The 13,383-nt window shown below is 44.8% G+C and overlaps 1 protein-coding gene across 2 annotated transcripts in view; it reads left to right on the top strand.

The window, feature by feature from the left end:
* LOC142579545 (protein disulfide-isomerase A6 homolog) overlaps window positions 1-13,383 on the top strand; it is a 47,920-nt gene that overhangs the window by 16,476 nt on the left and 18,061 nt on the right. The window contains exons 8-9 of one of the 2 annotated variants that reach the window (XM_075689877.1): window positions 6,054-6,206; window positions 12,101-12,514. In XM_075689877.1, the coding sequence (XP_075545992.1) occupies window positions 6,054-6,206; window positions 12,101-12,514 (567 nt within the window). The remainder of the gene's footprint in view (window positions 1-6,053; window positions 6,207-12,100; window positions 12,515-13,383) is intronic. The other variant, XM_075689878.1, reaches the window with a different exon arrangement.

Here is a 13,383-nt window from a genome sequence, read left to right as displayed (position 1 = left end):
AAGGAATAAACATTTTACTGTATTTTACAATGAACACATTCCCTTCCATCCCAGTCTGCTTTTAGGAGATAACCCACTAGTAGAAACTTCATCTGTTTTTAGTTTTTTGAAAGACGCAGCGATCCTAAACGAAATATAACGTATCACAGAACTACTCATTTTAAAAATTACTACCCGGTTTTTTCACGCATCTTATGATGCACCTCACCCATTTTCTCAGTTCTGAGAAGAAGGCTGAGGTCTTCATTTGGTTTGTTGGGCTCCTCAGAGGCCTTGTCCGGACAAGAACCTCGCTGAGGATACCCAATTTTTGAAATAAGTTATACCATGTGTTTGGCGCATGATAGCCTAAGTCGCTTATGCGCCATAAAACCTAATACAATACAATACATTCAAAGAGACACTAAAGGCAAAGATTAAATCAAGTTAAAGTGATCGATTAATGCTTGAGGATGACTAAGGCGTCAATATTATCGCGAACAAAGTTTTAGTAATAGAGAAATTGAGGTAAATGCAGGACAAAATTTGCGGCTCGCCAGGGACATTCCAGTACCAGCCAGCTGACGAAGGCACTCCTCATTTTACTTCTGTCGCTAGTACTCAATTTCTTGTAATAAAAGCATAATTGTATTGTGTTATGAGAAAGAAGGAAATGCTACTTGTGCAGTTCTATTCAATGTTTAGAAAAAAAGAACTAATTGCAACTAAAAACTATGCTGGCAGTCGAAAAGTTTCGTTTTCGCTGGACTCTGCACCGTTCATGCCTTCGCGTTTAGTTTCGTCATCGCGTAGTGCTGCGCTGGTTTTGCTGGCTTGTGAAACTCCCACGAAATCCAAGTAGCAGAGATTTTCCATGTCTCTGCGATGTTGCGTGATGCCCGAACTGTCCACGCCACTTAAGCAAAAGCTGTTGAAGTGGCGAATCTAACTCTGTCATGGTTCGGTTTCTCCAAGGCTTTGCGTTAACGTGTTGCACCAGAAACCATAGCGCCATCTGCCAGGTGCTGTTTTTCTCGCAGACAGCTGTAAAGAGAGGAGATACCGTGTACAATGTCACCACTCCTCCGCATGGGGGCGGGCAATATGAATTGTGCTAAAGGTAACCGCACCCTTCAGACATATTTTTCTCTTAAGTCTTTTCTTGGCAAGAAAGAAGTGCTGTGAGGTTTCTGGAATGGTATTTTAACAGTCCATGTTGACTTGATATTTGCCTTTAGTGTCCCAACGAGCTCAACGGCACAAAAGATGCTTCTCAGGTGATGATTTTCGGAGATGGAAGGCTGGGCTTGACCCGACATTTGTGGAATTTTGTGGAAGTGGAACTGTCTCCGAAAGTGATCGCCTGAGAATACTGCCTAAGGAAAGCTCCATTACCCCCCTCCGACGGCTAGGATGAATGAAAAGAACTCATTCCCAAATTGTAGTTCAATAAAGGTACATCATTTTTTTTCATCTCTCGTTACATTCACACCCTTATTTTTATTTTGCATGGCTGGAAAGTTGACCCTAATGTTATCGTGGTTGCATTACACTCTTGTAAATATGGCGTTCTGCTTGTCCGCCAATATGTACCTAGTTGAATGTAGGCCTAGTGAACTTTGTTCTACTAATTCATGATTTAATGATTTTATTTTCTACTTAACGTGGAAACCATGAACGAAATTTTTGACACAGTAAAGTTCTTACTTTTACTGCTTTATTGTGCTATCTGGATAGCCTTGTCCAGTCAGTGGCACTGCTGCGCGATGAGACCATAATTCATTCTAGGAAGGGCTGTGGATGAGCAGCTGGCTTTTCCAGGTTTTCTGGGCAGCTGGCTTGCTCTTCAGCGTTTGTGAATGACGTCTGGCTCTGACAGCACCCCCTGTGCGTGGTACTTCCCACAGGGCTGCAAGGGACACTCTCTGAAACGGTGGTGCATAGCGACTATTTTTCCAAGTTCCGGTGCCCCACCTGTCTTAGTATAAACTCGTAGTTGTCATGAATACGTGATTCCATCACCATAGAGTAAGATACTGGATTTGCTAAAGCCTAAGTGGCCTCTTGTATCACTACCGGTCAGTGCATACCCAAAATCACGTCTTGTCATGTGAGATCTAACACTGCTGCCTAGAGTCACAGTGAAGCTGACACGGAGCTGTGCTGCAGAAGATTTCCCGCCTTTTTGGAAAGTGCAAAAACTGATGTGGGTGTGGTAATGGCTCTCCACATAAGCATTGTAATTGTGCAGAAGGGTGGCAGCCACAGCATAGAACACAACCACATAGGCTCTGTGGCTGTGTTGAAGGTACCTCATTGTGCACATTTAAGTGACACTTAAAAAGAGGTTCACATTACTCTGTTCTTTAGTTATGGCACTGCACTAAGGAGATGCGAAGCTGTAGTTGCTGGTTAATGTATATTACCGTATTTATCGGATAGTAACGCGAGGGTCGATATTGCGAGGGCGAAGCCGGGGGAAAAGAAAGAACAGAATTGTAATGCGAGGGTCGACTTTGCGAACGCGCAAGATCAAAGACGCAAGAACGCGAATGTAACGCGAGAAACCGAAACTATAGAACACAAATGTAACGCAGGAAAGAAACTGTAGGAAAAGTCGAGAGCAGCTTTATTGAAGTACCTGCAAACTATGCCTAATCTTCATCCTCGCCACTGATGTCGCAGTCGCTGTCGTCCTCACAGCTGGACTCCTGTTTGTCACAAGTTGTTTCCCACAGCCGATCGTCCTCAGTTCCGTCGAGGGCATTTGAAATAGAACATTTCTTAAATGCGTGGTAGACTGTTTCATGACACGGCCCCGTACCAAGCAGCTGAAACCCACTGGGCAACAATAGAGGCACACGGACGTTTCAGTCTCCCTGCAGGTGTTGAGGTAGATCCACATTCAATCCAGTTCTAATACAGCTGCCGCAAGTGATCCTTGAACGGCTTGTTCAAGCAAACATCCAAGGGCTGAGGAATGGACGTCATTCCACCCGGTATAACAACCAAATGTGTTCAGTCACGCTGCAGCTTTTCTTTCACGCCACGTATGAGGTGACTTCGAAAAGAATCCAGCACCACTATTGATTCTGGATGCAGCAATGCACCTGGCCTTCAGTCCCAAACGCTGGAAATCCAATCTATGACGAGTTCCGAGTCCATCCAGCCTTTTTCGTGGCAGCGTACGACAACATTGTTCGGAAATGTTTCTTTCGGGATAGTCTTCTGGCGAAAATTATGAAGGGAGGGAGCTTGCGACCATCAGCCAAACATGCGAGTATAACTGTCATCCGATCCTTGTTTCCATGCTTCTAATCCGAACTTGTGAGTGTTCACCAGACTTGTGCACTGTCCTAACCATTGGCATATCAAGGTACACGGGGGTTTGGTCCGCATTCCCGATGTGTCCAAGTGGCATGTTGGTAGAGCGGCGGAGATCAATGATATACTGCTGAAACGCGAGAAGTTTCGACTCGAAGTCCTCGACTAGATTCTGACAAATCGAGGTAGTGCGTCGAAGGAAAAAACTGGCCCTTCGCATGAACTTCTGTATCCAGCTGCCCAATGCCTTGAATTGGTTTGGCACCAAGCCCACGTTTCGTGCAAGTTCACGTGCTTTGCACTGAAGCATTTCAATGCTCACACCAAGAAGTCGGGAGCGTTGTTCACCAACGAAGTCCGCAAGACGATGCTCCAAATCCGGGAAGCGGCCTTTCTTGGGGCCACGGAAACCTTTTCTATGACTGTTGCAATTGAACAACTCCTGGCGATGCTTCCTCCACCCCCTTATCGTCGATTCGTTGATGTCCAGTCTTCTTGCAGCCGCTGAGTTACCGACTTTTTCGCCGAGTAGAACAGCGTTGCGTTTGAAGGCAATGGTATACTGAGTGCGAGAGCACGCCATTTTGGATGTAGGAACATTAAGCAGGTAGGAACAGACCAACGTGTTGGAAGCGCTGAACAGACAATGCGGCTATGCACTGCCTGAGGACTCGGTGGCGTAGCTCACGTGGTACTATCGTGGAAACAAGTGCCCAGAATGTGCCGCCAGTGACCCAAATGGATCGCTATGTCACTAGAATCACCTAGTGGTGCGAAAAAGGCGCGTCCATTTTGCGTGTCAAGGGGTGCTCGAAGTAGAATCACCTAGTGATAAGAAAAAGGTGCGTCCATATTGCGCGCCAATCGTCCAACACTCATGCGCGCATTTGGTCCCTCCAAGGTGACAAGTTGTTGGCGCGCTCTCGTTGGTGTCGTTTGCTCTGCCTTTTTCGCGTTCGCACCGAATTTGCGACTCGCCCTGGCCGTGGTTCGTGTATTGGTTGACCGCTGAATTTGGAACGCGCGACATTGAAGGAGCAGGTCAGTTGGCACACACGTAAATGCAGCACATTAAGCGAGCTTAATAATGAGTGCTTGGTGCCTTTCTTAGCGTTTTTATACCCAGTATTCGAATGTAACGCGGGGGGGTGACTTTTCACTTCTATTTTTGGTAAAAAAACTCGCGTTGCATTGGGGTAAATACGGTACGAATTAGTACAAACTATGCCCAGTTCTCGCCAGGCATGTACTAACGAGGTTCCACTATATTGTGTTACCAGGTTCTATACTATATTATGTTTGGAGATGTTTACTTCCTAGACATTCGTCTCCATAGTCGCATGTATGTGATGGCATATAGGTAAACTGTGAGTGAAGGTGACCTTGAAAGCCAGAACTGTATGAGTGCATTTGTGCCCCATGAAACAAAGCAAGCAACTTTCACATATGGCCTGGCTTGCTGGCTGCAGGCCAACCAAGCCGTGCCATTGGCAAAAATGTGCAGGCATGTCCAGAAATCACTGTTTAAAGTTGCCGTTGCCGAGTGTTTTAGATCTTAGCTACCAGAATACTACATACTTCGAACGGCTGAGGGAATAAATACAGTAGAACCGCAATTTTACATTGAAGGTGCACCAACTTTGAAGATGTATGATCCGAAGTGACTAAATGCCTGGCAGGCTCAGTAGTAGTCATCTGCGTAATGCAAAATGTTGCATAGCATTGTCGTTTCTATGGATTTGGCAAACTTATGTTTGTACACCTAGAATTCGGTCAGAATTTGCAGCTTCTTCGAGCTAGGCATGTTTTGGCGGGAGTTGTGACATGCTCTCTTTGCACAAATCGTTGCGGCACAAGATGCCGATGCGCATCGAGCTGGTGAGGCCATAATTACCAGAGATTAACAGTCATATTCCGATTGCGTAGTGCTTTAAGACAGGGATGAGAAACCGAAGGAAAATACTAGCTGGTGGGTGATTCCAGAATAATATGATGCTGCCAGAGTGAAATGCGAGGCTCACTTCGTGCCGCAGTATGGTGCGTTTGGTTTGTTTCCTATGAAAGCTGTGCACTACGCTTACAATGGCACTACGCCATATGTGCCAAGATACAGATAGGTGAAGATTCTTATTGCAATGGGGCTGGCTGCGATAGCTGTGAATGCGGCATGTACGAATCCTGGAAGGAGGTTTGTTTTTACACGAGCAGGGGGGGGGGGGGGGACTGAGTGTGTGCCAGCATTTTCATCTGGGATGGGCGGGCGAGTATTACGAGGAAGGTGCAGTGGCAGCCAGATACTGTTCTCGATTGTGTGTGGCTTGGGCCTTTTCTTCTTTACTTGGGATCTAGCAGCTGGAAAACGCACCATATGAGCGCAGTTTGACGATGTACTGAATGTTGGTGCCAAAAGATCCTGTTTTTCAGAAACGTATGAACCGGCAAAAAAGTAGTAAACTGTTTCGGGTCATTTCTTGTGGTATCAGTAGTGAAAACTGGCACCTGTAAATCATACGTAACAGGATCGTATCTATGAGGTTCCAGGGTATTTGCTTTGCAGGAGCTGCTATTGTCTCTGACCTTGGATTTTCAGTTTTGTTACAGCAGTACAATACTCATAGAAATAAACCATGGTGAGCTAAGCATTAGACTTAGTTTGTTATGTTCAGGTCCAACTGTGCCAGAAATTGACAAACGGCACAATGCTGTATGCGTGTTCATACAAGCATACTTCTCACCTTTCCTTGAAACAGGTGAAGGGCTACCCAACAATCAAATATTTCCCGGCTGGGAAGAAGTACCGCCACTCTGCGGAAGAGTACAATGGTGGCCGAACAGCTGATGACGTTGTACAGTGGGCCTTGGACAAGGTTGCTGAGTGTGCGTCGGCGCCGGAGCTGCTTCAGGTAAGCCACAGGCAGCACAGGAATTTCTTCATTATGCAAAATTAACCATGGTTGCCTTTTCTCTTTGCTAAACTTCAAGATACACTGAATAGAAATTTGGCTACTGGAAGTGTCTTGCTTCCAAACAAAAAATTTGGCTTGCTGTGATGGCACAAGTACAACTTGGCTATTTTTATTATTACTTCCAGTCTAAAGGAGGATTCAGTGGAGAGATGAGGTTATGGCATCGACATATATGGGTTTGTGTTGAGGCCAGATGGGTGAGATTCTCTTTGAGGCCTTTGTCTTGCAGCTGAGAATTGTGGTATAAGCGGGATCCAGTATAACCTTAAGGATTTGAAGTTGAACACCAGACTTGCTTCAGACAAGGACCAGGGCTTTCATGTTATTTCTGCAATTTCCTAGACTTCAGTCCTTGAGCCTCTTTCTACAGGAAAAGCCTACAGAAGTTTAGATTGATAACTGACAGTTAACTGGCATGGTTAACTACTTGTTTGATGTATTACAGTGCAGTCCACTTCCAATGATCCCGCATAGAACAATATATCAGTACAACAATAAGTTGACTTAAAGGTACACTAAAGGCAAATACTACGTCAAGCTAAAGTGATAGAATAGTGCTCGAGACTCTCTAAGGCGTCAATATTGTAGCGAACAGAGCCTTGATAATCGAGAAATCGAGGTAAATGCACGACATGAGTAAAGACTCCCCCGAGACATTCAAGCACTTGCCCGATGACGAAAGCACTCCTCAGGTAAATTCTGTCATTACTACTCAACTACTCGTTGCAAAAAAACATCCTCCTATTAGATTATAAGATGAAATAAAATGCTACTTGTCCAGTTCAATTTCATATTTAGAAAGAGGAAGTCATTGAAATTACCGTTGACAACGACGCGGGCGGTCGAAAGGTTTTGTAATCACTCGACTCTGCGCTGTCCACGCTTCCGCGTTTCAGTACTTTTTTGATCGCTTAGTGCTGCACTGGTTTTGCTGGCTCGCGAAATTCTCAAAAACTGCAAGTAGCAATGAATTTAGCTTCCATGGGATGTCGCGGGATGCCCAAACGGTCTAGGCCACTTGACCACAAAGCGGCTGCAGCGGCGAAACCACCGCTCCGTCTTGGCTCGGTGCCGCTGTCTGTCAGATGCTGTTTTACTCGCCGGGGGCAGCAAAGGGCAGGGATGGCGTATGCAACGTCACCACTCCCCTGGTTGTGTGGCGGGAGATTTGAATTTCGAAAACGGTATTCGGACCCTTCATATACAAACTTCTCGTAAACTAACTATTTTCTTGGCCCGAAACAAGCATTGTGAGGTTTCTGGAATGGTATTTAAACAGTCGACGTCGACTTAGTATTTGCCTCTATTGTCCCTTTAAGGGTATAAGCTTGTGCATTAGGGCTATGAGAAAAAAGAACATATATATGGATATGTTATGACCGTGTGTCGGAAACAATGATCCAAATTTTGCTTTCTGGGCAGTGCTTTCCATGCAGACTGAACATGACATTTGTGCTGCCAAGTTTCCCTTAAATGAACAATGCCAAGACAGGACTAAAAGTTCGCCTTCGTGAATTAGTGTGTGCCACCATTACCGCACAGCGTGTCCCACCCATGCGCCGATTGTGGAAGTCGGTAAGAGCATCACGAATTGCTGCAGCGCGCCACAAGATAGCGCCAGCTACTCCGCATCCGGATCCCCCTCGATCGTGCTCCGTGTGCATAAGAGAGAAGGAAAGAAAAAATTTAAAAGCGAAAAGTGAAGCGGCCCGATGGAGCTCGTTCCTTCAGTGTCTTTCAGCGAGTGCAAAAATGCTCCGTGGAAACAGCCCCGAAGCAGCGGGCAGCCCAGTTTGTAGAAGATGGCCCTGAAAAAGCACAAAGCTGCGTCACTTCAGATGAATCGAAAATTTTTCAAAACTCAAAAGAAGTATGAGCTCTAAAAATGGGGCGCGCTGTCATCATGAAGCTTGCAACCAGTGGCCATGCCAATCAGTGAAAAAGGCAGGCTTCGTGCGCCAACGTGGAAATGCAATACCCCCGTGATTGTCGAACCAACAAGGTGGAAGCCACTGACATTATGGAGCACTGGGAGCACGTTTCTACTGAGAGTGAAATGGGTGGTGCTTCAATGGAGGAGTTTTTGAGTGCAGATCGTGCTGCCTCGTTCTGCGAAGAAATGCGATCGTTGTTGTGGATGCACAGTTGTCATTGAGGTGATGACAGCAGTGGCAGTGATGGTGAGTCTTTGACCCCCTACCTCTATGCTCACACAAAGCGCACTGTCGTTGAGCGAGTCACTCATTGATTTCATGCACGCTGAAGGATTACTGCCAGTGTTCACGCAGCAGCTGGACGCGATGCACACTGCAGTTGTAAACCTGAAACTGCCATGAAAGCAAGTGCAGCTTTCTGACCATTCCAGTATGCCTAACGCTTGACACGGTATTTAGAGGTATAAATAAATGTTTTTTTTTTAATTTTTCGCAGCTTACTTTCTACATCTGTTCTTTAGCGCAGGTGGCAAATTTTGGTTCAGAATTACATAGGTATGTTAAGCAGCTTTATTCTACGACAGTCCAGATATAGCAATCATCAGTTGCGACGATCAGATTTTTGTGTTCTTTTTGATATTGTTATAAGTGGACAGCACTGTATATCAAGAAGCGATACCAGGTATGCAGTCAAGTAAAGCTGTGTGATGAGACCCTTAATCCATTCTAGGAAGGGCTGTGCATGGGCGGTCCACTTGCTTCCAGGTTTTCTGGGGTGGTAGGATCCCCTTCAGCCCTAAGTTATTAATTCTGGCTCTGACAGCACTGTTCAGATCTGGTTGAAAGATGTGGCTCACATAATTGTAGGCACAGTAAAATGCAGCGTACAGTAGGATAAGTCTGCAAACCCTGTTTCTATTTTGCACTAAAGAAGTGTGGAAGCTGCAATTCTTGACATCTCGTGACTCATTAGTAGACTGCACTGTAGCTGCATAGTAGGTGGTGTTTATTTTAAGTAATGCCGATGAGTGGTGAGCAGGACTGGCGGGCCGCAAAATTAATGCAACCCATCATCTGGGAGATACCTTAACAATATATGTGGTGTCTCATTTTAAGCTGATTTAAATTGAAATAGAGATATGCTCTCTGTTTGCCATGTCTTGCCATGAACATATGGTGACAAACTTTCAGGAGTGCAATCGGTTGCTTTATACCAGCTAACTTTCATAGCCACCGCGGCCAAAGGAGCGGGAACAAAGTGCACGTGTGCAAACACTACTACTGCATGTAGTGCCAGACTTCATGGGTGTGTTAAGGTATTAAATAAAACTAATTTTGTTTACTAATCTACAACCCTAGGGGAAAATATACACACCAACGCCTCTCTTGCCCGAATATAAATTTATACAGAAAGCATGCATAGAAAGAATATCTGTAGTGCAGGAAACTGGAAGGCACTCATTAATCTCAAGGTGTTAACGTGCGCTAGTATGTTGCTAGAGACTGCATTCATATTTTCAGGGCAAAATTTAAGAAGACACGCAGACATGTTGTTTCATTGTGTGTATTGCAAACCCAATCCTCTCGCCTCGCCATGAATTTGCTATTCTGTCAATTACACTTAGCACAGTTGAGTGAAGCAGGAGGCTTTGGCTTTCTGTAATCTTAGCTCGGCAGCAAAGATATTGCGATGGAAGACCTTTTTAAGATTGCGTAACAATATTGGATGTAGGACCCACAACGTAAACATGCTTGAAGTTACGGGACGTCAAAGCTTACAAGCTTTTTTTTGAAGCAGCCAGACCTATAGTAAGCAATGTGACAACTTTTTGCCATTTATTGCTTTGTTTTGCTTGGTGGAGTTGAAGATAAGCAAATGCATGATCAAGTTCCTTATGAGCTTTCTTTTTTCAAAATCCTGCGGGAGTCTGAACTCATTGCTGTGTGAAGCTGATTCTGACTACCCCACGATCTTACACATGTCCAGAAGTGCATTGCCCTCTTACGTTTTCCTTCAGTACCACCAAAAGTTCATTGGGTGTAACTGCTGCATATAACCCGCATCCAAGGTTACAACACCATGGAAAAAGTCTGCCTGTATCCCTAGAAAATGACGGCATACAACGGCGCTCAATACTTTGTAAAAAGACTTTGTTAACGGACGCACGACTCCTCCATGCCGTATCTAAAGCCAATGGCTCAGTTTCTCATGTCTTTGCCGACACTGATAATATTCAACTTCGGATGCACTGTAAACGACTGCTGTCAAGCTCGGCTTATGTTTATTTGGGACTTCTGGTTTATCGGTGCCTTGTGAACTATTCGCTAAATAGTACTTATAACGGAGCCATAAATGCAAAATGGCAGCTTGAAACGAGGCAGAGAATGGGCGATCATGAAAGATAGAAGAGAGCTTGGGATGAGAGGAAGTAGGGGTTCCTTCGGAGATCGCAAAACTCTGTGTGACTGAGAACATTGCCTTGAAGTACGGAGATAACGAAACTATGTATGGCTGAGCACAATGCTTTAAAGTGTGGCTTCACGGCAGTGTGCTGCCGTAAAGCTATACCTAAACTCTTTTGTTACTTTTAGAAACGTTCTAAATTTCAGTGCTTTTAAGTTTTAGGGTTTTACTTCAAGAGATAGTAGCCATAGTGTATGGTGTGATACATAAAGTTATAGCCTGATCACTGGTAGGTTGAACGGATGTGTAGCAGTATAATTGTTCAGACAATTTTTCAGAATTCTTATGTGAAACTTCAAAGAAATACCTCAAGGAAGACAAATGAATGCAGTTATTTGCTATTTTCAGTATAAGTACTGCGAGTAAACAAAATATATGAAATATACAAAATATGCACCTGGTTCCTATTTCCCAGCTTTTGTAGGTCAGATAATGCTAAAGCAAATTATGCATATTTGTTGGCGTCGATACTAGCCGTAGTGATGCCCATGCTATGCGAAAAAGTAGCTTCGCAAATGTGAAAATGACTAAGTTACTATTGTACAGTGAAACCTAGTTAAACTGTAGTTGGCCGGAGCTCTGAAAAAGTACATACTAAATGGTAGTACTGCTTAACCGAAATAGCATGAGATCGCCCATTTACCTGTCAAAAACGGAACTCGAAGAGAGTGTGGTGAAAGGAGAAAAAACATGCAGCATTTATTCGCTTCGCGCGAGAAAAGTGTTATTTTCGTTTGATGCCGCGGTGGCCTAGCAGCGACAACAGAAGCCTCAAACTTGCTGAAGTTGCGAGTCAGCTTTTCAGCCAGCCCCCTCTTCTCGGCAAACACTCGCATGGCAGATTCCTCATTGGGGTTGCATGTTCTCCATGCACACAGGCGGTAGCGCTGCAGAAGTCGCAGGGGCGATTCTTCCATTGCGGGACGTAGCGCCTTGATTCTGCCTCTGTCGGGCTTGAATCGCCCGTGCTGTCACTTTCGTGCCGTCTGCATCACTGTCACGAGGCGACAATGGTTACAATGAAATTCGTATCTAACCCGCATCCCAACTTTGGTGTTAAATTTAGAGGTTCTCGTGCGAGTTATACGTGCAAAAATATGGTATGTTTGCCATTCATCATCCTATTTACATCTGGCTGCCTTTAACTGCATTTAGCCTACCCTTAATGCAGTTTTTCAGAAAGCAGTTAAATGCAATGGCTCGAAAGAACCGGAGCAAAAGATGCAGGAGAGGAGTTTTCGGGACCATTTCCTATTCTTCTATAGATTAAATTTCTGTGTTTTGCTGTGGTTTGAAACAAATGTCACTACATTGTTTTGGTGAAAAGAATAGCAAGGAGGGAACTTCGTCTTATTAGTTTAAGCTTTTGTAGTGCATAGCTGCAGTCAACTAAAGCATTGACTTCCCTTCCACAACGTGTGCTTCACCTGCAGGTCACGAAGGAATCTGTACTCAAGGAAGCGTGCCAAGACAGCCAGTTGTGTGTGGTCAGCGTTCTTCCACACATCTATGACTGCCAATCTGAGTGCCGTCGGGGCTATCTGGATATCCTGAAGCGCCTGGGCGATAAGTACAAGCGCAAGCACTGGGGATGGCTTTGGTCCGAAGCCATGGCTCAGCCGAAGCTTGAGGAGGCACTGGAGATCGGTGGCTTCGGCTACCCAGCTTTGGCCGTGCTCAACAGCCGCAAGATGAAGTACTCGCTCCTTCGTGGGTCCTTTAGCTACAATGGCATCAATGAATTCCTTCGCGAGGTTGCTGTGGGGCGTGGTTCTAGCGTGCCTGTTATGGGCGTCAAGCTTCCGGAGGTGGTTGAAACCGAGCCTTGGGACGGCAAGGACGCAAAGGTATGTGGACAGTAGTCTTTTGTCGCCAATTCTAGATTAGTGATTTGGGCTATGATAGCATACTTCAGTTTAGTCTATAATGTCAGAGATGTCTATAATAGCTTGATAAATCAACTAGCATGTCTTTTGTACGGCTCGTTTTTCTCTCGCTGAAGACCTGCTGCAGCATGTTGCGGCTGCTGCACTTTTGCATTTCATTTATAGGTTCATGTCTCAGGCTGCAAGGTGCGCATGTACACATTCAGCATTTGCCTTTTTGAGACGTGTAGTCTCTTGTTTCCTGTGTATATTGTACATACTTTATAGTTATGCAGTGGCCAGTAGCACGCTGAGCCTCCTTGCTACTAGTCATTTTTATACGAAGCAATTTGCAACGGGATTGTGGGCATTGTTCAAGTTGAATTTTCTGTCGCTGGTCTCAAGTTGCCAAGGTTCTCGGCTACTCAAATGCGCATGATCTTGATGAGACCGAACTGCTAACTTGAATGCCCCCTAAGTTTGGATAGGCCATTTCATATTGTTTGGATTCTTCTGCAGTTCGCCACTATCTTTTTGCACCAAATGATGTGTCTCTGGTGTAAGGTATACTATATTCCCTCACTTATGACATGCGCTCGATTGTAACGTGCACATGTTTTGCGTGAATTAAAAAAAAGTATTTTACAGTACCACGCACCTCATTCTTTCATGCAGAAATAAAACATTCATTTCATTTGTAAAAACAAAAATTTACTCCCAATACACTAAAGTTGCGATAAATAAAATAGTCGCACTTTCACCCGGAAGACGAAGCATCGATTGCGATGGGAAATTAGTAGCCAGCTATACGAAAAGTAAGGATAGTAGTTTTATCGGCCGTATGAACTTTA

Source organism: Dermacentor variabilis, chromosome 4, assembly GCF_050947875.1.
Source record: "Dermacentor variabilis isolate Ectoservices chromosome 4, ASM5094787v1, whole genome shotgun sequence".
Lineage (NCBI taxonomy): Eukaryota > Metazoa > Arthropoda > Arachnida > Ixodida > Ixodidae > Dermacentor > Dermacentor variabilis.
Note: the sequence above shows the minus strand (reverse complement) of the source record. Positions and strands in the feature narration are given on the sequence as shown.